Below are 22,297 nucleotides of genomic sequence, written 5' to 3'. Positions count from 1 at the left end.
ACCGGCTGTGTGGAATTTCCCGATAGCGACTCGGTGTGTGACAGGAACATGGAAGTGGGAAGTCCAGGCTCATGTTTATTTTCCCTCCTTTGTTTCTGATTCAATTCTCTTTCAGTTGTGAAGAAAGGTCCTGCCTGAATTGTCTGATCAGCGATTAAGCATTTTGAGTTGTTGGTATTCCTGCCAGTACCATGTATCCAGCAGCAGGTGGCGATACTGCGCTGTAAAACGTTACTGATCTTTGTACAGCTCAACATCACCATCGTGTGGCTGAAATCGGCACTACAATGAACTGCAAGGGAAAGTTCAAGATATTTAATTTCCTTTTTATTTTAATCCTCTGACGTTTTTATTTGGGTTGTTTTTATTTACAGTCTGATTGGGATTTTACAATTTGCAAATTAAACAACACATTTAGTGACAAACTGTTGTCAATGGCAGTTTCTGACCCCCAACCCCTGACCTCTGCCCCTGACCCTCAAGTCATTGTGATGTCAGTGATGATGTCACCACCCGGAGGCCCCGCCCCTTTCCCGATCCGGATCAGAACCGGAGCAGATTCTCAGAAACTGGTTTACATCCAAAGTCCCGAAGAAAGGATAAAGTTTCTCAGTGAATTTATTCCCGGTGAAGGTGTGGAGATGGGACTTGGTGTCCACGTTGTAAAATGAAACTGTCCCAGACTCATAACTGAGATAAACTCCCACCTTCCCGGGGATCTGACCGACACGGAGACGGGATCGAGGAGAGGAATTTATATAAAACTGATCAACAAACCGCCCAATGGTCCAGAATCCATTCTCTGGGCTCAGTCTGACCGGGTCCTTCCTCTCCACAGACTCTGCGGCTACTCCCAGACCCCAGCGCCGATTCCCCGTCACCTCCACCTCCCAGTAATGTCTCCCCGATGTGAATCCCTCTGATCCCAGCACACAGGGCCTGTGTGTAAACCTCTTCCTGGTGTCAGGGAGACTCCTCTGGGTCCCGGTAAATCTCAAACTCTTCAGATCCTCAGACACCTCGAGCTGGGGATTCGCTGTTTCCACATCCAGGGTCACAGAGACTGGGAGAAAAAACAGAAAATTAGAGACTCACTGGGGATCGGGGAGAGACTCACTGGGGATCGGGGGAGACTCACTGGGGATCAGGGGGAGACTCACTGGGGATCAGGGGGAGACTCACTGGGGATCGGGGGAGACTCACTGGGGATCGGGGGGAGACTCACTGGGGATCGGGGGAGACTCACTGGGGATCGGGGAGAGAGCCACGGGATCGGGGGAGAGACCCACTGGGGATCGGGGAGAGACTCACTGGGGATTGGCGAGAGAGACTCACTGGGGATCGGGGAGAGACTCACGGGGGATCGGGGAGAGACTCGCTGGGGATCGGGGAGAGACCCACTGGGGATCAGGGGGAGACTCACTGGGGATCGGGGGGAGACTCACTGGGGATCAGGGGGAGACTCACTGTGGATCGGGGAGAGACTCACTGGGGATCGGGGAGAGACTCGCTGGGGATCGGGGAGAGACCCACTGGGGATCGGGGGAGAGACTCACTGGGGATCGGGGAGAGACTCACTGGGGATTGGGCGGAGAGGCTCACTGGGGATTGGGGAGAGACTCACTGGGGATCGGGGAGAGACTCGCTGGAGATCGGGGAGAGACCAACTGGGGATCAGGGGGAGACTCACTGGGAATCGGGGGGAGACTCACTGGGGATCGGGGAGACTCACTGGGGATCAGGGGGAGACTCACTGGGGATCGGGGAGAGTCACTGGGGATCGGGGGAGACTCACTGGGGATCAGGGGGAGACTCACTGGGGATCGGGGAGAGACTCACTGGGGATCGGGGGAGAGATTCACTGGGGATCGGGGAGACACTCACTGCGTATCGGGGAGAGACTCACGGGATCGTGGGGAGAGTCTCACTGGGGATCGGGGGAGAGACTCACGGGTTCGGGGGAGAGTCGCACTGGGGATCGGGGGAGAGTCCCACTGGGGATCGGGGGCAGACTCACTGGGGATCGGGGGGAGAGACTCACTGGGGATCGGGGGGAGGCTCACTGGGAATCGGGGAGAGACTGGGGATCAGGGGGAGAGTCACTGGGGATCGGGGGGCGAGACTCACTGGGGATCGGGGGGGGAGACTCACTCGGGATCGGGGAGAGACCCACTAGGGATCGGGGGAGACTCACTGGGGATCGGGGAGAGACTCACTGGGGATCGGGGGAGACTCACTGGGGATCAGGGGGAGACTCACTGGGGATCGGGGAGACTCACTGGGGATCAGGGGGAGACTCACTGGGGATCGGGGAGAGACTCACTGGGGATCGGGGGAGAGACTAACTGGGGATCGGGGAGACACTCACTGCAGATCGGGGAGAGACTGGGGATCAGGGGGAGAGTCACTGGGGATCGGGGGGCGAGACTCACTGGGGATCAGGGGGAGAGACTCACTGGGCATCGGGGAGGAGACTCACTGGGGATCGGGGGGAGAGACTTATTGGGTTTCGGGGGGGAGAGACTCACTGGGGATCGGGGGAGAGGCTCACTGGGGATCGGGAGGGAGACTGACTGGAGATCGGGGGAGACTCACTGGGGATCGGAGGAGACCCACTAGGGATCAGGGGGAGACTCACTGGGGATTGGGGGGAGACTCACTGGGGATCGGGGGAGACTCACTGGGGATCAGGGGGAGACTCCTAGGGATCGGGGAGACTCACTGGGGATCAGGGGGAGACTCACGGGATCGGGGAGAGACTCATTGGGGATCGGGGGAGAGACTAATAGGGATCGGGGTGACACTCACTGCAGATCGGGGAGAGACTGGGGATCAGGGGGAGAGTCACTGGGGATCGGCGGGCGAGACTCACTGGGGATCGGGGGGAGAGACTCACTGGGCATCGGGGAGGAGACTCACTGGGGATCGGGGGGAGAGACTTACTGGGTTTCGGGGGGGAGAGACTCACTGGGGATGGGGGGAGAGACTCACTGAGGATCGGGGGGGAGAGACTCACTGGGGATCGGGGGGAGAGACTCACTGGGGATCGGGGGGGAGAGACTCACTGGGGATCGGAGGGAGACTCACTGGGGATGGAAGGAGAGTCTGGGGATCGGGGGAGAGACTCACTGGGGATCAGGGTGAGAGACTCACTGGGGATCGGAGAGAGACTCACTGGGGATCGGGGGAGACTCACTGGGGATCGGGGGGAGAGACTCACTGGGAATCGGGGGGAGAGACTCACTGGGGATCGGGCAGAGACTCACTGGGGATTGGGGGGGACTCACTGGGGATCGGGGGAGAGTCTCAGTAGGGATCGGGGGAGACTTACTGGGGATCGGGGAGAGACTCACTGGGGATCAGGGGGAGACTCACTGGGGATAGGGAGGAGACTCACTGGGGATCGGGGGAGAGTGACTGGGGATCGGGGGAGTCTCACTGGGGATCGGGGGGAGAGACTCACTGCGGATTGGGGAGAGGCTCACTGGGGATCGGGGAGAGACTCACTGGTGATCGGGGGAGAGACACACTGGGGATCGGGGGAGAGACTCACTGGGGATCGGGGGGAGAGACTCACTGGGGATCGGGGAGATACTCACTGGGGCTCGGGGGGGAGACTCACTGGGGATCAGGGGGAGAGTCACTGGGGATCGGGGGAGACTCACTGGGGATCAGGGCGAGAGTCACTGGGGATCGGCGAGGCTCACTGGGGATCGGGGGGAGAGACTCACTGGGGATCGGGGGGGGAGAGACTCACTGGGGATCGGGGGGAGAGACTCACTGGGGATCGGGGGGGAGAGACTCACTGGGGATCGGAGGGAGACTCACTGGGGATGGAAGGAGAGTCTGGGGATCGGGGGAGAGACTCACTGGGGATCAGGGTGAGAGACTCACTGGGGATCGGAGAGAGACTCACTGGGGATCAGGGGAGACTCACTGGGGATCGGGGGGAGAGACTCACTGGGGATCGGGGGGAGAGACTCACTGGGGATCGGGCAGAGACTCACTGGGGATTGGGGGGGACTCACTGGGGATCGGGGGAGAGTCTCAGTAGGGATCGGGGAGACTTACTGGGGATCGGGGAGAGACTCACTGGGGATCAGGGGGAGACTCACTGGGGATAGGGAGGAGACTCACTGGGGATCGGGGGAGAGTGACTGGGGATCGGGGGAGTCTCACTGGGGATCGGGGGGAGAGACCCACTGCGGATTGGGGAGAGGCTCACTGGGGATCGGGGAGAGACTCACTGGTGATCGGTGGAGAGACACACTGGGGATCGGGGGAGAGACTCACTGGGGATCGGGGGGAGAGACTCACTGGGGATCGGGGAGATACTCACTGGGGCTCGGGGGGGGAGACTCACTGGGGATCAGGGGGAGAGTCACTGGGGATCGGGGGAGACTCACTGGGGATCAGGGCGAGAGTCACTGGGGATCGGCGAGGCTCACTGGGGATCGGGGGGAGAGACTCACTGGGGATCGGGGGAGAGACACACTGGGGATCGGGGGAGAGACTCACTGGGGATCGGGGGGAGAGACTCACTGGGGATCGGAGGGAGACTCACTGGGGATGGGGGGAGAGTCTGGGGATCGGGGGAGAGACTCACTGGGGATCAGGGTGAGAGACTCACTGGGGATCGGAGAGAGACTCACTGGGGATCGGGGGAGACTCACTGGGGATCGGGGGGAGAGACTCACTGGGGATCGGGGGGAGAGACTCACTGGGGATCGGGCAGAGACTCACTGGGGATTGGGGGGGACTCACTGGGGATCGGGGGAGAGTCTCAGTAGGGATCGGGGGAGACTTACTGGGGATCGGGGAGAGACTCACTGGGGATCAGGGGGAGACTCACTGGGGATAGGGAGGAGACTCACTGGGGATCAGGGGAGAGTGACTGGGGATCGGGGGAGTCTCACTGGGGATCGGGGGGAGAGACTCACTGCGAATTGGGGAGAGGCTCACTGGGGATCGGAGGGAGACTCACTGGGGATGGGGGGAGAGTCTGGGGATCGGGGGAGAGACTCACTGGGGATCGGGGGGAGAGACTCACTGGGGATCGGGGAGATACTCACTGGGGCTCGGGGGGGAGACTCACTGGGGATCAGGGGGAGAGTCACTGGGGATCGGGGGAGACTCACTGGGGATCAGGGCGAGAGTCACTGGGGATCGGCGAGGCTCACTGGGGATCGGGGGAGAGACACACTGGGGATCGGGGGAGAGACTCACTGGGGATCGGGGGGAGAGACTCACTGGGGATCGGAGGGAGACTCACTGGGGATCGGGGGAGAGACTCACTGGGGATCAGGGTGAGAGACTCACTGAGGATCGGGGGGGAGAGACTCACTGGGGATCGGGGGGAGAGACTCACTGGGGATCGGGGGGGAGAGACTCACTGGGGATCGGAGGGAGACTCACTGGGGATGGAAGGAGAGTCTGGGGATCGGGGGAGAGACTCACTGGGGATCAGGGTGAGAGACTCACTGGGGATCGGAGAGAGACTCACTGGGGATCGGGGGAGACTCACTGGGGATCGGGGGGAGAGACTCACTGGGAATCGGGGGGAGAGACTCACTGGGGATCGGGCAGAGACTCACTGGGGATTGGGGGGGACTCACTGGGGATCGGGGGAGAGTCTCAGTAGGGATCGGGGGAGACTTACTGGGGATCGGGGAGAGACTCACTGGGGATCAGGGGGAGACTCACTGGGGATAGGGAGGAGACTCACTGGGGATCGGGGGAGAGTGACTGGGGATCGGGGGAGTCTCACTGGGGATCGGGGGGAGAGACTCACTGCGGATTGGGGAGAGGCTCACTGGGGATCGGGGAGAGACTCACTGGTGATCGGGGGAGAGACACACTGGGGATCGGGGGAGAGACTCACTGGGGATCGGGGGGAGAGACTCACTGGGGATCGGGGAGAGACTCACTGGGGATCGGGGGGGAGAATCACTGGGGATCAGGGGGAGAGTCACTGGGGATCGGGGGAGACTCACTGGGGATCAGGGCGAGAGTCACTGGGGATCGGAGGGAGACTCACTGGGGATGGAAGGAGAGTCTGGGGATCGGGGGAGAGACTCACTGGGGATCAGGGTGAGAGACTCACTGGGGATCGGAGAGAGACTCACTGGGGATCAGGGGAGACTCACTGGGGATCGGGGGGAGAGACTCACTGGGGATCGGGGGGAGAGACTCACTGGGGATCGGGTAGAGACTCACTGGGGATTGGGGGGGACTCACTGGGGATCGGGGGAGAGTCTCAGTAGGGATCGGGGAGACTTACTGGGGATCGGGGAGAGACTCACTGGGGATCAGGGGGAGACTCACTGGGGATAGGGAGGAGACTCACTGGGGATCGGGGGAGAGTGACTGGGGATCGGGGGAGTCTCACTGGGGATCGGGGGGAGAGACCCACTGCGGATTGGGGAGAGGCTCACTGGGGATCGGGGAGAGACTCACTGGTGATCGGGGGAGAGACACACTGGGGATCGGGGGAGAGACTCACTGGGGATCGGGGGGAGAGACTCACTGGGGATCGGGGAGATACTCACTGGGGCTCGGGGGGGGAGACTCACTGGGGATCAGGGGGAGAGTCACTGGGGATCGGGGGAGACTCACCGGGGATCAGGGCGAGAGTCACTGGGGATCGGCGAGGCTCACTGGGGATCGGGGGGAGAGACTCACTGGGGATCGGGGGAGAGACACACTGGGGATCGGGGGAGAGACTCACTGGGGATCGGGGGGAGAGACTCACTGGGGATCGGAGGGAGACTCACTGGGGATGGGAGGAGAGTCTGGGGATCGGGGGAGAGACTCACTGGGGATCAGGGTGAGAGACTCACTGGGGATCGGAGAGAGACTCACTGGGGATCGGGGGAGACTCACTGGGGATCGGGGGGAGAGACTCACTGGGGATCGGGGGGAGAGACTCACTGGGGATCGGGCAGAGACTCACTGGGGATTGGGGGGGACTCACTCGGGATCGGGGGAGAGTCTCAGTAGGGATCGGGGGAGACTTACTGGGGATCGGGGAGAGACTCACTGGGGATCAGGGGGAGACTCACTGGGGATAGGGAGGAGACTCACTGGGGATCGGGGGAGAGTGACTGGGGATCGGGGGAGTCTCACTGGGGATCGGGGGGAGAGACTCACTGCGAATTGGGGAGAGGCTCACTGGGGATCGGAGGGAGACTCACTGGGGATGGGGGGAGAGTCTGGGGATCGGGGGAGAGACACACTGGGGATCGGGGGAGAGACTCACTGGGGATCGGGGGGAGAGACTCACTGGGGATCGGGGAGATACTCACTGGGGCTCGGGGGGGAGACTCACTGGGGATCAGGGGGAGAGTCACTGGGGATCGGGGGAGACTCACTGGGGATCAGGGCGAGAGTCACTGGGGATCGGCGAGGCTCACTGGGGATCGGGGGGAGAGACTCACTGGGGATCGGGGGAGAGACACACTGGGGATCGGGGGAGAGACTCACTGGGGATCAGGGTGAGAGACTCACTGGGGATCGGAGGGAGACTCACTGGGGATGGGGGGAGAGTCTGGGGATCGGGGGAGAGACACACTGGGGATCGGGGGAGAGACTCACTGGGGATCGGGGGGAGAGACTCACTGGGGATCGGGGAGATACTCACTGGGGCTCGGGGGGGAGACTCACTGGGGATCAGGGGGAGAGTCACTGGGGATCGGGGGAGACTCACTGGGGATCAGGGCGAGAGTCACTGGGGATCGGCGAGGCTCACTGGGGATCGGGGGGAGAGACTCACTGGGGATCGGGGGAGAGACACACTGGGGATCGGGGGAGAGACTCACTGGGGATCAGGGTGAGAGACTCACTGGGGATCGGAGGGAGACTCACTGGGGATGGGGGGAGAGTCTGGGGATCGGGGGAGAGACTCACTGGGGATCGGGCAGAGACTCACTGGGGATTGGGGGGGACTCACTGGGGATCGGGGGAGAGTCTCAGTAGGGATCGGGGGAGACTTACTGGGGATCGGGGAGAGACTCACTGGGGATCAGGGGGAGACTCACTGGGGATAGGGAGGAGACTCACTGGGGATTGGGGGAGAGTGACTGGGGATCGGGGGAATCTCACTGGGGATCGGGGGGAGAGACTCACTGCGGATTGGGGAGAGGCTCACTGGGGATCGGGGAGAGACTCACTGGTGATCGGGGGAGAGACACTGGGGATCGGGGGAGAGACTCACTGGGGATCGGGGGGAGAGACTCACTGGGGATCGGGGAGATCCTCACTGGGGCTTGGGGGGGTGACTCACTGGGGATCAGGGGGAGACTCACTGCGGATTGGGGAGAGGCTCACTGGGGATCGGGGAGAGACTCACTGGTGATCGGGGGAGAGTCACTGGGGATCGGGGGAGACTCACTGGGGATCAGGGCGAGAGTCACTGGGGATCGGCGAGGCTCACTGGGGATCGGGGGGAGAGACTCACTGGGGATCGGGGGAGAGACACACTGGGGATCGGGGGAGAGACTCACTGGGGATCGGGGGGAGAGACTCACTGGGGATCGGGGAGATACTCACTGGGGATCGGGGGGGAGACTCACTGGGGATCAGGGGGAGAGTCACTGGGGATCGGGGGAGACTCACTGGGGATCGGGGGGAGAGACTCACTGGGGATCGGGGGAGAGACTCACAGGTTCGGGGGAAAGACTTACTGGGGATCGGGGGAGACTCACTGGGGATCAGGGCGAGAGTCACTGGGGATCGGCGAGGCTCACTGGGGATGGGGGGAGAGACTCACTGGGGATCGGGGGAGAGACACACTGGGGATCGGGGGAGAGACTCACTGGGGATCGGGGGGAGAGACTCACTGGGGATCGGGGAGATACTCACTGGGGATCGGGGGGGAGACTCACTGGGGCTCAGGGGGAGAGTCACTGGGGATCGGGGGAGACACACTGGGGATCGGGGGGAGAGACTCACTGGGGATCGGGGGAGAGACTCACAGGTTCGGGGGAAAGACTTACTGGGGATCGGGGGAGAGTCACTGGGGATCGGGGAGAGACTATGTGTGCGTGTGTGTAACTGTGTGTGTGTGTGTAAATGTGTGTGTGTGTGTAACTGTGTGTGTGCGTGTAACTGTGTGTGTGTGTAACTGTGTATGTGTGTGTGTAACTGTATGTGTGTGTGTAACTGTGTGTAAGTGTGTGTGAAACTGTGTGTGTGTGTGTGTGTATAACTGCGTAACTATGTGTGTGTAACTGTGTGGGTGGGTGGGTGTGAAACTGTTTGTGTGTAACGGTGTGGGTGTGTGAAACTGTGTGTGTGTGTAACTGTGTCCGTGTAACTGTGTGTGCGTGTGTGTGTAACTATGTGTATAACTGTGTGTGTGCGTGTAACTGTGTTTGCGTGTAACTGTGTGTGTGTAACTGTGTGTATGTGTGTGTAATTGTGTGTGTGTGCAACTGCGTGTGTGTAACTGTGTGTGTAACTGTGTGCGTGTGTGTAACTGTGTGTGGGTGGGTGTAACTGTGTGTGTGTAACTGTGTGTGTGTAACTGCGTGTAACTGTGTGTGGGTGCGTAACTGTGTGTGTGTAACCGTGTGTGTGTGTGGAACCTTGTGTGCGTCGGTGTGTGTGGGTGTGTGGGTGTGTGTGTAACTGTGTGTGTGTAATTGTGTGCAGTGTGTGTAACTGTGCGTGTGTAACTGTGTGTGTGTAACTTTGTGTGTAACTGTGTGTAACTGTGTGTGTGTCTAACTGTGTGTGTGTAATTGTGTGTGTATGTAACTGTGTGTGTGTGTAACTGTGTGTGTGTGTGTCTGCAACTCTGTGTGTGTAACTGTGTGTGTGTGTGTCTGTAACTGTGCGTGTGTCACTGTGTGTGTGTGTAACTGTGTGTGTGTGTGTGTAACTTTGTGTGTGTCGGTGTGTGTGTGTGTGGGTGGGTGTGTCTAATTGTGTGCATGTGTATGTAACTGTGCGTGTGTAACTGTGTGTGTGTGTAACTTTGTGTGTAACTGTGTGTGTGTCTAACTGTGTGTGTGTAATTGTGTGTGTATGGAACTGTGTGTGCGTGTAACTGTGTGTGTGTAACTGTGTGTGTATGTAACTGTGTGTGTGTGTGTCTCTGCAACTGTGTGTGTGTAACTGTGTGTGTGTGTCTGTGTCTGTGCGTGTGTAACTGTGTGTGTGTAACTTTGTGTGTAACTGTGTGTGTGTAACTGTGTGTGTAGCTGTGTGTAATTGTGTATGTAACTGTGTGTGCGTGTAACTGTGTGTGTGTAACTGTGTGTGTGTGTAACTGTGTGTGCGTGTGTGTGTGTGTGTGACTGTGTGTGTGTGTGTGTGTAACTGTGTGTGTGTGTGTGTAACTGTGTGTGTGTGTAACTGTGTGCTGTGTGTGTGTAACTGTGTGTGTGTGTGTCTCTGCAACTGTGTGTGTGTAACTGTGTGTGTAGCTGTGTGTAATTGTGTATGTAACTGTGTGTGCGTGTAACTGTGTGTGTGTAACTGTGTGTGTGTGTGTGACTGTGTGTGTGTGTGTGTGTAACTGTGTGTGTGTGTGTGTAACTGTGTGTGTGTGTAACTGTGTGCTGTGTGTGTGTGTGTAACTGTGTGTGTGTGTGTAACTGGGTGTGTGTGTAACTGTGTGTGTGTGTGTGTGTGTGTGTGTGTGTAACTGTGGGGTGTGGGTGACATCAACAAAATAAACAAATCTCTTCTCAAATTTAGATGAAGATCTCAACACCGAGATATTTCCGTTCTGCTCCGTGGAAACAAATATGGTGGATTCTCCGCTTCACGGCACCGGAAGTGCGATCGGGCGGAGAATCGGGCGTAATGCACAAATCGAGGTTTGTGCCCGGCACTGATTCCGCGCCAGGCTCCTGTCCCTCCCTGGCGGTGAAATCAAAGTTTGTGCCCTGCAGCGGGCCCATGTCACACCCTCATTTACATAGATTTAAATATAATCAGCGGATTGGACACAGTATGCTCCGCCCTTCCACGATGCTCCGCCCCTCTCAGGCAGAAGTCACGCGGGTGTGAATTAGTGCAAGTATTTACAAACGGGGACTGGGCTCCATGGCTGCTGAGGGGCAGAGAGAGGGGAAAAACCCTCAAAAAGCCTCAATAATTGTGGGACTTGCTGGGGGGGCTGCCTGGGCCGGGGGGAGTAACGGGGAGCGACTTGGTGACAGGTCTGTGCACTCGGGGTGTCCCCCTCGGGATCGGGGTGGCCTGGCTCAGACCCCCATTGCTGCAGTCTGGGTTTTAAACACACCCCTTTGGTGCTACTCACAGGCCCCTGGCTGCTCACTCTGCTGACTGCTCACTGTGTCCTGGAAATGTTCACAGAGCCTCTGGTCATTTGGGACCCCCCCAGGCCGCCCCTCTGGAAAGCCTCAGACCCCGGCTGAGCCATCACCGGGATGGGCGTGGCCAAGCTCAATCAGTGACACACCAGGTGCTGCCACTCCTCAGTTCACTCATCAGAAGCTCAGCCCCACTGCAGGGGAAGCAGGGGAATAGCAGAGCTCACCCCAAACAAAGCACACAGGCACCCAGGTGGCCCTGTGTGGGGAATGTATAGTGCTAATAATTCACCAGTGCATTTGTACCATGTTCTGCTGTTGTGTTATGTTGTTAACCCTGTGGGCTCCACCTATGGGCCATTGTGTGGCTTCACCCACAGGGGGATATGTTGGTGCATGTACGGGCTCCGCCCATGGCTCCTCCGCTTGAAAGGAAGTATAAAGAGCAGCTGACCTGCAGGCGGTTCCCAGTATTGTCCAGTCGCAGGCAGGCACTGTTCTAAGCTGATTAAAACCACGGTTTACTTCTCCTCGTGTCTTTGAGTGAATTGATGGTTGCATCACACTGCTAGCTGACAAGGGCACTGCCAGGCTGTCACTGCCAATGTGCCAAGCTGCCATTTTCTGTGTGCTGGTGATCGGGCTGGGGGTGTCCAGCGTGTGTGTTGCGGGGGGAGCCCAGCGTGTGTGTTGCGGGGGGAGCTGGGGACCCTCCCAAAGTGAGTTGGTCCTTGGGAGGGGGGGGGTGTCGGGGTGGCGTCGGTGGCCTGGGAGATCGGGAGATCATTTTAAAATGGCGTCCCGACCTCTCGCTGCAGTGAGCAGTTCGGACGAGCGGAGCTCCTCACTGCACAAAACGGGGCGATGAGCGGCCTCGGCCCCGCGTTCCCCACAGGCACCTTACCCAACGTGGGGGGCGTTTTATCGCCATGTGTTTCTCGGCACTGCGAGCGCCGGGAAACACGCGGTTAAATACGATCACTCCGGGATTTTCGGGGAGGAAAGGTTCAGCTGGGAATGGCGGAGTTTCCACTTGCTGAAGTTTGTAAAGTATCGATGGGTTCTGGAGACAGAGCTTCATCTGAGAGTTCCTGTATTGGTGATGTTTGGGGAGCTGACAGTTTCAGCTGACCGAGCTGAGAATGATGTTTAGAAAGTGGATTAGGTGCATGAATCAGACTTTAATTCCAATCAGGACCATTTTTATCCTCATTTCTTTATAACAAAGCTCTTAAACATTCTCTCTGCCGACGGATTCTCCGTTGCGCCGGCAGCGCCCCCACGCCCACGGGTTTCCCGGCGGTGTGGGGTGGCCACAATGGGCAATCCCATTGGCAGGTGGCGGAGACGGAGAATCCCGCTGCTGGTGAGGGCCGCTGCCCAGGAAAAGGGGGCTGGCGGACCGGAGAATCCCGCCCGGTGTCTTTGATATTTATATGGATAATGATTGAAATATAAGATATAAATCAGGACAGAGGAACTTATCTGAGTTTTACCAGGGTTAATGACATCCAGCATTTCTCTCCACATTGAGAACTGTACAAGGCTGTTGTATTTTCCGATGGACAGGACACCATCTGCTAGTGACAGCTTTTTCCTCTCATCGCTAATCCTGTAAATATTAAAGAGTTGATTATAAATTGACCATAAACACTTTGCTGAGTAATTTTACCAACTTGCCCTGAGTTTCAGTAAAGTTCATGTCCTACCTCCTCTTCCGAGATGCTTCCTCCTGAAATAAACAAAACACAAATCTGAGTTGACAGAGACGGACTGTCTATATCCAGAAAGCAGAAATGACCCTCACATTGTTACAAGCTGCTGAGAATTGTCAATTCCCATTGCTGCAGACATGGAATAGAAAGAGGATGTTACACAAAGGATATTGAAGCACAGGAGAAAGTATCAAAAAGATTGACAGCAACTGAGAGGCTTCAACTAACAGCAAAGATTGATCAACTTTACTGTAGAAAAGAGAAGACCTGATAGAGATCTTTCAAATGATGAAAGGGGTCGGGTTTGATAGATTCAGTGAAGATGTTTACACTGTAGAGAATCCAGAAATAGGGATAGAAACATAATATATGTCATGATATAGTAGCACGGTAGCACAAGTGGCTAGCACTGTGGCGTCACAGCGCCAGGGTCCCAGGTTCGATTCCCCACTGGGTCACTAACTGTGAGGAGTCTGCACGTTCTCCCCGTGTGTGCGTGGGTTTCCTCCGGGTGCTCCGGTTTCCTCCCACAGTCCAAAGACGTGCAGGTTAGGTGGATTGGCCATGCTAAATTGTCCTTAGTGTCCAAAAAGGTTTGGAGGGTTGTTGGGTTATGGGATTAGAGTGGAAGTGAGGGCTTAAGTGGGTCGGTGCAGACTCGATGGGCCGAATGGCCTCCTTCTGCACAGTATGTTCTATGATATGCAAACATGCAGCTAATGAACACACAGAATTTGGACACGACCAATGAGCAGTCAGGACACTGAGGGGTGGTATCTCACTATAAAAGGGATGAGGCACTCACACCCCGCCTCTTTCCACAGACCAACATCTACAGAGTGAGACAGGGTGTATCCTCAGCATCACACCCCAGCACGTGGCTTAGAGCAAGGCTGGTTCAGTTAGACTGAGTTACGACATTTAGATTAGCAGAGAGTCAAACTCATTGAGAACTGTGCTAATAGTTCAATGAAACACATTGAACTCACTTCAAAGTTTGGAGCAACTTTTACTCAAAACTGCATCAAGTGGCAGCTTGTATTCTTCCAAATTACATAACACAACTATAAAGTTACAAATAAATCCAATCGGGAGTTCAGGAGAAACTTCTTTGCCGAGAGAGTGATGGGAATGTGGAACTCACTATCACACGGGGTGGAATTTACTCCAGTCTGTCACAGCAGCGAGCATGGTGTCCGGATATAGGGAATCACACGAGAGGACACGGCTCAGTCTGTCGATGGCAGGAAAACCTCCCGGGATTAAGTCAGAGTCGGGAAGGGGTCAATGCACCGGACTAGCGGCAGGAAGTTAATTAGTCTCATTAATGAGTTTGTGAAGCCAGTTTAAACCTGATTCCAACATCATTAACTGCTGCTTTTCCAATTCAGTTTAAACCCCATGGGTTGGATTTTATGAGGATCCCACTTCCTGTGATCAGGAACGCCGCGACCCTGGGATTGAAAATGACTGTGTAAAGAGATTGAAAGGTGCTGAGCACTGACCCTCCAGCAGGATGGCTTCAGGAAATGTGTTTGTGATATTCCGATAAGAATTATCATTAAAAGGACAAGATCCAAGGGTCTGGCACTGCAGTCAAGAAGGAGGGTCAAGAACGGTCAACCTGGCTCCCGGGCCTACAATTCACACCAGAAGGAGCAGCCGGGTGGGGAATTGTAATTTATCAGCCAAATCCGAGGGGGATTGGGGCTGAGGTTTTAAAATAACTTCAGTGTAACATCCAAATCCTGGGGGGATTTGGGTTTGAATTGAGGAACGTTTGGGCTGAAATGTGGGGTTTTGTCTGTGGATTTTCAGGAGATGCTTTTTAATAAGTTGTGGTGATTTGTGTGTTTATGTGGAAGCTGAGGTTAAATTGTGGAGGGATTTCAATTGGAAAACCAATTAAATGCTGTGTGATGTGATTTACACTATTTACAGCTCTTTGTATTCGGGTGTTGGGAGTGTTTTTACAAAACAACAAGTTTGTGGTTGAGCCAATCCCCGTGTCTGTGTAATTTTGTTCTTTATAAAATCCTCAAGTCAAGAACCATCAGTCAGAGGAAACGGGAGCGTGAACCTCTTACAGTCCTGTTATAACCTGCCTACTTACCAATGGCTGGGGGCTAATGACTATCCCACAATCCTGTGGGAGTATGAGCTTCCCCAATGAGGGGGGCGGAGAAACCACGAGTAAACTCCTAGTATAAATAAGCTGGCCAGTTCAGGAACCAGCAGGAAGGAGAAGGTAGCAAGGGAAGTTACTGCTACTGTTATGTATATATTGTTATAGTAAATAAATGTTATTACTTTGTATCCTTAAAACCCGTGCTGGATTCTTCGTGGCCCTTACAAAACTGGCGGCGAAGGTAAAAGTGAATAGCTGTCTACACTGCTGAAGCCACCTCCCTGGATTTTTGTTGGATACAGGTTGGAAGTTGTTTTCTATTATACCATGCCTCTGTACGGACGTTTGGATGTTTTTGATGCTGCGCTGGAAAGCTGGAACCAGTACACACAACGGATGCGTTACTATTTCCGGGCAAACAATATCACTGAAAACGAGCGCCAGGTGGTCATATTGCTCACCACCTGCGGCCCGCATACGTTTGGGGTGATTAGGAGCCTTACGTACCCAGCTGCGCCGGACACCAAAACGTTTGATGAACTTGTGAATATAGTGGGGCAACACTTTAACCCAACCCCGTCCACGATAGTCCAGCATTACCGGTTTAATACCGCTGAGAGGACCCCTGGAGAATCCCTTGCCGATTTTCTATCCAGGCTACGCAGGATTGTGGAATACTGTGACTATGGTGAGACCTTGTCAGAAATGTTACGCGACTGTTTGGTTTGCGGTATTAACAATGCGGCCACCCAGAGAAAGTTGTTAGCTGAGCCAACATTGACTTTTCAACAGGCCATTCAAATAGTATTGTCCCGAGAGAGCGCAGAGCGAGGAGTACAGGAGCTACAGGGAATGGAAGTGCATGCCTTGGGGCGCAACCCTTTCCGACCGAAAACGTCCCCCCGCACTCCTGCGGTACCTTGGGCGAGGCAACGTCCACACCGACGCCAGTGGCCATCGGACATTCCTCCCCGAAGGGAGCCTTCTCCAGAGCCAATGGATGAGGAGCCATGTCCGTGTCAGACTTGTAGGCGCCGACCCCGTCACGGACGGTGGTCCTGGGGACGCCAGAGGCACCGTCGTTCCGACCGAAACTGGGACCAGCCCAGGGGCCGTAACTGGGACCAGCCCAGAGGCCGTACCTTCCATGTGGATGAACCTGCGGCGACTACTCCTGAGGATGTGGAGACGGAGGACGACTGCCTGCAGCTGCATTGTGTGGCAGCTCCCCGTGTGGCCCCCATTAAGGTGACAGTACGGGTCAATGGCCACCCGCTTGAGATGGAGTTGGATACTGGCGCAGCGGTCTCCGTGATCGCCCAGAGGACATTCGACCGCATCAAGCAGGGTATACAGACCCTTACATTAACTGACTCACAGGCCAGGTTGGCCACCTACACAGGGGAACCACTGGACATTGCAGGAACTACAATGACCCCTGTTGTCTATGGACGCCAGGAGGGGTGTTTCCCACTTATCGTGGTGCATGGCCATGGGCCCAGCCTGTTGGGTCGGGACTGGTTGCGCCATTTGCGGTTGCAATGGCAGCACATCCTCCAAACAGTTTCTGAAGGGTTGACTGAGGTGCTAGGACGATACCCAGATGTATTCCAGCCTGGGTTGGGGAAAATAAAAGGGGCCGGGCCGTAGCCCGTATCCAAGTTGAACCAGGAGCCACGCCGTGCTATTTCCGGGCGCGCCCAGTGCCTTATGCCTTGCTCGAGAAGGTAGAAGGGGAGCTCACTCGTTTGGAGAGTTTGGGTATTATCAGGCCCGTCCGTTTTGCTGACTGGGCAGCATCAATTGTACCTGTAATGAAGCCAGATGCCACAGTTCGCTTGTGTGGCGACTATAAACTTACAGTGAATACGGTTTCCCGACTCGACCGATATCCAATGCCTCGCATAGAGGATCTCTACGCGAAACTTGCAGGTGGACTCTCGTTCACAAAATTAGATATGAGTCACGCCTACCTGCAGTTGGAGCTAGACCCTGCCTCCCGACCATATGTAACGATTCATACACACCGGGGCCTGTATGAATATACACGGTTGCCCTTTGGAGTATCCTCTGCCTGCACAATTTTTCAACGTGTTATGGAGGGAATTTTGAGAGGTTTACCACGTGTGGCTGTCTACCTAGATGACGTGTTGATTACAGGGACGTCGGAGCAGGAACATTTGGAAAATCTGGAGGCTGTCCTTAGACGCCTTTCGGAGGCTGGAGTCCGTTTACGTCGCACAAAGTGCGTATTTCAGGCAAAGGAAGTAGTCTACCTAGGTTATCGGGTGGACCGCGAAGGTCTGCACCCCGTCGCAGAGAAGGTGCGTGCAATTCAACAGGCCCCCGCCCCGACTGACACTTCGCACCTTCGTTCTTTTCTCGGTCTCGTAAACTATTACGGGAAGTTCCTCCCCAATCTGGCAACTACGCTGGCCCCTTTGCACCTTCTGCTAAAGAAAAATCACACCTGGGTTTGGGGTCAGCCGCAAGAAACCGCTTTCCGGCGGGTAAAGCAACAATTGTCGTCGTCTGGGTTACTAACCCACTATGATCCTGGAAAGCCTTTGCTCGTCACATGTGATGCATCCCCGTATGGTATTGGGGCCGTCCTGTCCCACAAGATGGAGAACGGGGCCGAGCGACCGATAGCTTTCGCCTCCCGCACATTGACTGCAGCGGAGAAAAAGTATGCGCAGATCGAGAAGGAGGGCTTTCTGCATACGAGTATTCTCTGGAGCACAAACCAGGTACGCAGATAGCAAATGCCGACGCACTGAGCCGATTGCCTTTATCGACCGGCCCCAGGTCGACCCCCACGACCGGTGAGGTGGTTGCAACCCTAAATTTTCTGGACACCTTGCCTGTCACGGCATCACAGATCCATGAGTGGACCCAGACGGAGCCAGTCCTGTCAAAGGTTCGGCACATAGTCCTGTATGGTGGGCAGCATAGACAGCTCCCAGGCGAGTTGCGGGCATTTTCCTCCAAGCTGTCAGAGTTCAGCGTGGAAGACGGCATCCTCTTGTGGGGGACGCGTGTGATTGTCCCGGAAAAAGGCCAGGAGCTGATACTATCAGACTTGCACAATGGGCATCCAGGCGTGACCAAAATGAAAATGTTGGCCCGGAGTTATGTCTGGTGGCCAGGCCTCGACACCGACATTGAGAAGGTGGCCCAAAACTGCTCCATTTGGCAGGAGCATCAGAAGCTTCCGCCGGCCGTGCCCCTACATCACTGGGAATGGCCAGGGCGGCCTTGGGCACGCTTGCATGCAGATTTCGCAGCCCCTTTTCAAGGATCCATGTTCCTTCTACTAATTGACGCCCAGTCCAAATGGCTGGAGGTGCATAAGATGCAGGGAACAACGTCCTGCGCATCAATTGAAAAGATGCGTTTATCGTTTAGTACACATGGCCTCCCCGAGGTGCTGGTCATGGATAATGGCACTCCATTCACGAGTGAGGAGTTTGCTAGGTTCACAAAGATGAACGGCATCCGCCATATCCGCACTGCCCCTTACCACCCGGCTTCAAATGAGTTGGCAGAGCGCGCAATGCAGACATTCAAAAGAGGCCTAAAGAAGCAGTCTTCCGGATCAATTGACACGAGACTGGCTCGCTTTTTGTTTACGTACAGGACCGCCCCCCATGCAGTGACTGGGGTAGCTCCCGCAGAACTCCTAATGGGCCGGAGACTTCGCACCCGCCTTAGTGTGGTTTTCCCGGACATTGGCGCAAAAGTACGCCGCACACAAGAACGGCAGGGACAGGGATTTTCTCGGCATCGTCCGATTCGGCAGTTTGCGCCCGGTGACCCAGTATTCGTTCGGAATTTTGCTGGTGGTGCCCAATGGGTTCCTGGTGTAATCTTTCGCCAAACGGGGCCTATATCTTACCAAGTGCAAGCCCAGGGTCGTCTCCAGCGAAAACATGTAGACCACGTTCGGTCCAGAAGATCATCCCCTCAAAAGATTCCCCGCCCCCGGAGCTCATTTCAACAGCCGCAGAGACCAGAGACAAGGGAAGGTAGTCCTCACAATCTTCCACTGGTGCCTCACTCGAAGCCTGCGCAGGTCGTTACGGGACCGAATGGAGATAGAGACGCTGACATGACGGAGGCAGCAGACTCTGACTCCGAGATGGAGACACAGGATGCATCAGAGGGGGAATCCTCGGGTCCACGGGCCGTGGATGTACAACCGCGCCGTTCATCACGGAAGCGCCAGTCTCCGTCTCGTTACACACCGCCTGATCCAGCGCCGCGTGCAAATGGCGTCCGGCCTGCGGCCAAACGAGTCCGACGCCCTCCTTCGCCAGGGTCTTCGGTGGATTCCTTGGACTTTGGGGGGGAGGGATGTTATAACCTGCCTACCTACCATTGGCTGGGGACTAATGACTATCCCACAATCCTGTGGGAGTATGAGCTTCCCCAATGAGGGGGGCGGAGAAACCACTAGTAAACTCCTAGTATAAATAAGCTGGCCAGTTCAGGAACCAGGAGGAAGGAGTATGTAGCAAGGGAAGTTACTGCTACTGTTATGTATATATGTTATAGTAAATAAATGTTATTACTTTGTATCCTTAAAACTCGTGCTGGATTCTTCGTGGCCCTTACAAAAAGTCCCTCAATCAGGTACACAGTGCAACTGAACAAGGGCATTCCCGCTACATCCTCAATCCCACCACCTCTCCCTCACCCCCTCCCAGAATCCCACCAGTAACCCCAACAGGGTTTGGTTTTCAGGCTTCCCGTATTGTGAGACCCCTGCTCATTGCTGGGGGAATACCAGTGACAGCAGGATGAGAACATTCATTGCCCTGTTAAGGGGCTGAATTGGTTAGAGGAAGGCTGTCCCTCAAGACTTACCACCACGGACTTAATCTGTGTAGAGATGGAAAGACAACAGAAACTCCACAGTGTCATTCCCCATGTCCCCTTCCACTCACCCCACACCCTGACTAAATGTACCCTGGGGGGGAACAGCATTAAATTCCACCCAGCCAGGGAAAGCCAGGGGTACATTTAAGGAGAAGCTTGATAAACACATGATGGAGAAAGGAACAGAAGGATATATTGACAGGGAAATGAAGTAGGATGGGAGGAGGCTCGTGTGGATCATGTGACTGTGAACTTTCACTGAACGAAACTGAAATATAATCCCTCACCTTCAGAAATCTCACTCCGTCTTTTTGTTCCAACTGGTTTTCCAACTTTGAGAGTTTCTCCTGAATAGAATTTAAATTCTCCTGAATTTCACAAAGATTTTCCTCCATTGGTTTTAGAATTTTTTCCTCTTCTTCCCTGAGATCTCGGATGAAACGCTGCTCTTTCTCAGTGAGAATCTGGTGCATTTTAGTGAACTCGGATGTGATGTGGCTCTGCAGACTGACCGACTGTTTCTATAAGAAGAAACATTAAAAATAATATGTTTCTGTAATAAAAACAACAAAATAATGGATTAAATTTGGAAGCTCAGCACAGGGAGACTTTACCCTAATTTGGGAAATCTTCTGTTTCTGCTGCTGCTCCATTTCAAGAACCGTCGATTTCTTCTCTGTGAGAGAATCGAAGGAAGATTTCACCCCATCCTGGGATTGGGAGAGAAAATCAGAAAATAAAAGTGTTAGATCCTGAAAATGTGATCAGATAATCAGGGGATCAAATCTGTTCACTTTTACCTTGTAGATTTCAACAGCTTCTTTAATCGGGATGAAGCGGTGTTCTCTGTGTTCACGCGAAACTACACAATTCACACAGGTCAATTTCTTGTCAGTTTCACAAAACAGCTTCAGTTCTTCCTGATGTTCCTCGCAGTGAAGTTTACTTTCCTTCCCTTTCCCATTCAGCTTTAATTTTCGAGCTTTCTCAGCCAGGTTCACTAAGATCCGATTGGCCCTGAGGTTTTTTTCTGGAAACTCCTGTCTACATTCCGGGCAGGAGTTTCTCTCCTTCTTTTCCCAACACTGGGTGATACAGGAGCGGCAGAAGTTGTGTCCACACTCCAGTAAAACTGGATCAGTGAAGAAATCAAGACAAATGGAACAAATTAAATCCTCGGACCCACTTTCCTCCTGCTGTGTGGAAGCCATGTTCACACTCAGCACTTCCTGATTCAAACCACTTTCAGTTTCAATGTTTCTGCTCCGCTACTGAACATATTCAGTTCAGTAATTCCCTCATGATGTTCACTGCAATACTCACGGAATTCACTTGAGGAAGGAGCAGTGCTCTGACAGCTAGCAATTCGAAACAAACCCGTTGGACTTTAACCTGGTGTTAGACTTCTTACTGTGCCCACCCCAGTCCAACGCCGGCATCTCCACATCGAGGAATTATTGTTATTTGCTGCTCTCGGTCCTGCCCACTTTGAGAGCTGGAGACAAAACCCGGAGCAGAATCAAGAGTAAACAGGATTAGAGTGAGCAACAGGGAATAATTGAACCCAGGCGATGGGAGTGAAGGTCTGTTGGTGGTGGGGGGTGGGTGGAGAGAGGATGGGAGGAGGTGGGGATTTTGTCCTGTGAGTGACTGGCAGCCTGCTGCTCTCCTTCATATACTTCTGTCTCAAAGCAACCCCAGGCATGGATGGTCAAGTTGTGTTTTACTTTGTGGGAAACACAAACTGAAACATATTGTCCAGCTCCTCCTGACCTGTCCCTTTACGTAAACCCAGCCTGACTCCAACTCAAGTTAGATGTTTGGTATTTATTTGTTATGAATTTTGACTGAAACTTATATCACTGTGAAAATGACGATTTTTTGATAAAAATCAGCTTTGGAGAATTACAAGGTTGTCTGAATTTCTTCCAAGAATAATATTTGATTTAAAAGCGAGTCTGAAATGTCTATGGTGCTGGCTGACTCCTCCCCCAGCCCTCAGGGCTTTTCATACTGATGCTGGGGGTGTTGGTTGAGTTGATTTGTTGAACAAGCTGCACAGTGAGTATATTGAAGTGGGTGAGGTTTGTACAGAGCCGCTCTCTGCTCTGAGGCAGCTATTGCTGCACTGGTGTAATGTGTGTCACAGTGTAGCAGCTGAAAGGCTGCAGCTTTTAACTTTACACTTGTCCTTTTCCTCGATACTGAACAAGCTGGAGGGCCTCAGCAGCTCTTTCTACATCCAGACCATTGGTCTTGTCTGTCTCCTTCCGCACTGTCAGCCAATGAAG

At 54.8% G+C, this 22,297-nt stretch overlaps 1 protein-coding gene across 1 annotated transcript; it reads right to left on the bottom strand.

The window, feature by feature from the left end:
• Window positions 1-310: 310 nt before the first annotated feature.
• LOC140390536 (zinc-binding protein A33-like) lies at window positions 311-21,274 on the bottom strand. Its single transcript, XM_072475706.1, has 6 exons — window positions 20,807-21,274; window positions 20,621-20,716; window positions 20,294-20,527; window positions 12,992-13,014; window positions 12,779-12,894; window positions 311-1,063 (listed from the first exon to the last, which is right to left on the bottom strand). Exons 1-6 carry the CDS (start codon window positions 21,215-21,217, stop codon window positions 507-509), a joined length of 1,437 nt encoding a protein of 478 aa, XP_072331807.1. The 5' UTR covers window positions 21,218-21,274; the 3' UTR covers window positions 311-506.
• Between the last annotated feature and the right edge of the window lie 1,023 nt (window positions 21,275-22,297).

The sequence above is a fragment of the Scyliorhinus torazame genome, chromosome 14 (assembly GCF_047496885.1).
Source record: "Scyliorhinus torazame isolate Kashiwa2021f chromosome 14, sScyTor2.1, whole genome shotgun sequence".
NCBI lineage: Eukaryota > Metazoa > Chordata > Chondrichthyes > Carcharhiniformes > Scyliorhinidae > Scyliorhinus > Scyliorhinus torazame.
Note: the sequence above shows the minus strand (reverse complement) of the source record. Positions and strands in the feature narration are given on the sequence as shown.

Excerpts from the sequence above, each read along its gene's own strand:
- LOC140390536 (XM_072475706.1), bottom strand. The coding sequence starts at position 21,217 with ATGGCTTCCACACAGCAGGAGGAAAGTGGGTCCGAGGATTTAATTTGT. Across the intron at positions 12,895-12,991 it reads GAAGCATCTCGGAAGAGGAG|GATTAGCGATGAGAGGAAAA; the intron begins GTAGGACATGAA and ends TAATATTTACAG. Across the intron at positions 1,064-12,778 it reads GCTGGATGTCATTAACCCTG|TCTCTGTGACCCTGGATGTG; the intron begins GTAAAACTCAGA and ends TTTTTCTCCCAG.